We start from the raw sequence: 2,500 nt of genomic DNA on the forward strand, positions 1-2,500 counted from the left end.
CAACAAGCCATTTGTCACTCTCTTTCAACGTTATTAGATATGCGCGTGCGCACTAATTATTCTTCAATGACGTATCCACGTTCTCGGGAGCCTGGAACTGAATACCAGGCTTCTGCAGGTGAAGCTTTGTTGAATCAAATATCGATGATGTGTTGAAACCGGTTTCCACCTCAGTGGTCAACATCGTTCAACAGCGTTCAACAAAATCAAAAGGTCGTTGAAGCAGATGTTGAGACGGTTTGCCAGGGTCTTAACTAGACATTTTTCATGTTTCAGGTATCTGATCATTACAATCGTGATGTTCGTGCCCGATATGTCGTCGAGCAGCCGGATCTTCCAGTTCTGTTAAAACTCATGAGTCGGACCACAACTTGCACAAGCGGAGGACGAAGGAGGGCAAATGGATTCAAAACGGCCGAGGAGGATTTCTGGTGGGCATGCGGGCTTTGTTTTTTTGAAAGACGAAAAAAATCAACGGTCAAAGCGCATGTGGCGCAAAGAGTTTGCCAGAAAACTTCTTTGAGAAAAGAAATGAGACAGAGAAGAAAGGCAATGGGACATTTGAAACGATATGCAAGCTGTGACTTTAGTAGTGTGGAGCGATTTGATGGGTTCGAGCAGATCACATGGAACAGTCCTCTTTCTGTCTAGTAACAACCGATACAACTGAGTACCCATCATTATTTGACCTTTCCTCGTCATCTATCACCGTGGCAGATCATGAAGTGTCTCTAAAATAAGCTATCACTGGTTTCCTTGTCAGTCGACCGATATTCGATCAAAACCGCGGTTGAAGTGCAAGGGACTACGCTTTCAATATCCAGACTACCGACATGGTTACGTTTTTGCCAGACATAGCTTAAAGACAACTTCCAAAACAGGATAGAAATTTCAAGAAGATATATCTATATCTAACCAAAACTGTATTACTACTGTATATGGGTTCTTCTTCTTCCTTGTGAGATAAATGTCGGTAATTATTGAGCCGTCTTAGTCGAGTTGTTCAAACAGGGGCACCCACCAAGCCAAATCAAGCAAAAGATGTAGAAAGGCATTTCTAAGCACCGTATGGTGTTTGAAGCCTGTTTCAAGGGATGTTTTCATTTGCTAGAAGAATTTGATCTCTGGAGTCTTTTCATGTGACGTCACGGCAGCCATGTTGGTGTACTCAACTTGAGCTCTATTATTATGCAAACATTTTCTTTTGTTTCTGTGGAAAAACAAGGTTACTGATCACATGAGTGGAAACCCTCCATTCAGATTCCTTAGCTGAAATTTTAATTGCCCGAACATTTTTGGGAATATATTCTTCCTGTGTGAAAATGATAGCTGAAATGAACTTTCCACGAACTTCCTAGGGAATTATATTCTTCCTGAAAATGTTGGCTGACGTTTTGGACTGCCAAAAACAGCAAATGCGAAAGGTTAAGGACGGTGCCTACTATTGTTATTTCGCATACGTTCTTTGCATGTCGAGATACTGGGATTTCCTATGGGTGGTGCTTATTAATACATGGATATTTTTGCCCGGTTCAAAACTAAGCGGAAACAGTAGAACTTAGCAAGGGCCAAAAAGAAAATTGGGGGTAACCATGCATAATTAAGCTTCATTTTGGAAAAGAATGCCATACATTGCTTTGTATTTTAAAGGTTATTACAAATATTGTTGATTAATTATCCTCGAAAAATGCGTGGTTACACCCAATTTTCTTTTCGGATTTCCATAACATTTGTTAAGATCTGCTCTTCCCGCATATTCAGTAAACCGCGCAAAATACCTTTGAATTAGTAGGCACCGTTCTTAAGGGCTATGATTTCCCCACTGCGATACGTTTAGGCCTCCTTTCAGCCAGGAAAATCCGAGTGCACTCTTTGATTGAGTCGAAAGCCTAAGGCGAACTATCCTCTCCACTTAACAGACACAGTCTACCGAAGCTTGCCGTTGGGTGCCCCTGTTCAAAGTAAGGTTAACAATGACACCCTACAATAACCTTTGGGTTTTAATAGGACCCACGGTTATGTCGGAGCGTACTTCAAAACAAATAGCCCCTTGTCACGAATCCAAAATATGCTATCCAACACACTAGCTTGTCTTGATCATTAAAACACAGCGCCAGACTTTGTACATTATAAAGAATTGCCTTGTTTATAAAGGATCCTTTTCAAAGCCGGCCCAAAACAACGTTCTTAGCAACTTTAGTGTAGCCCATTAGATATCTCCACCTTGGTTGAATTTTATGAACCTTGGAACCTCTGAATTCTCTATCCCACACATATCTTTCTTCCCCGTACCACGAGCCAAATCGAAACAAGATCAAGTGAAACGTCTTGCAATCAGTCACTAGTAAAAGTGTTTCCACATGCACACTTCAAAAACAAACGAATTGACTCAACACTTTTCTACGCTCAATCGCTATCTTCATTCCAGGAAATCATGCACTCGAACAGTTGTTTGTCTACTTTAAGGAGGCCAAGAGGGTTGTTCTTATCCTTAGAGAAA

The 2,500-nt window shown here is 41.2% G+C and overlaps 1 protein-coding gene across 6 annotated transcripts in view; it reads left to right on the forward strand.

Moving 5' to 3' along the window:
- The window catches only part of LOC138037795 (uncharacterized), a 13,541-nt gene that overhangs the window by 10,772 nt on the left and 269 nt on the right, over positions 1-2,500 (forward strand). For all 6 annotated transcript variants that reach the window (XM_068883685.1, XM_068883686.1, XM_068883688.1 and 3 more), the window contains exon 6: positions 277-2,500. This exon is cut by the window's right edge and continues 269 nt beyond it. In XM_068883685.1, coding sequence (XP_068739786.1) covers positions 277-651 — 375 coding nt within the window. In that variant the 3' untranslated portion in view covers positions 652-2,500. The remainder of the gene's footprint in view (positions 1-276) is intronic.

This window comes from Montipora capricornis, chromosome 2 (genome assembly GCF_036669925.1).
Source record: "Montipora capricornis isolate CH-2021 chromosome 2, ASM3666992v2, whole genome shotgun sequence".
NCBI classification, from domain to species: domain Eukaryota; kingdom Metazoa; phylum Cnidaria; class Anthozoa; order Scleractinia; family Acroporidae; genus Montipora; species Montipora capricornis.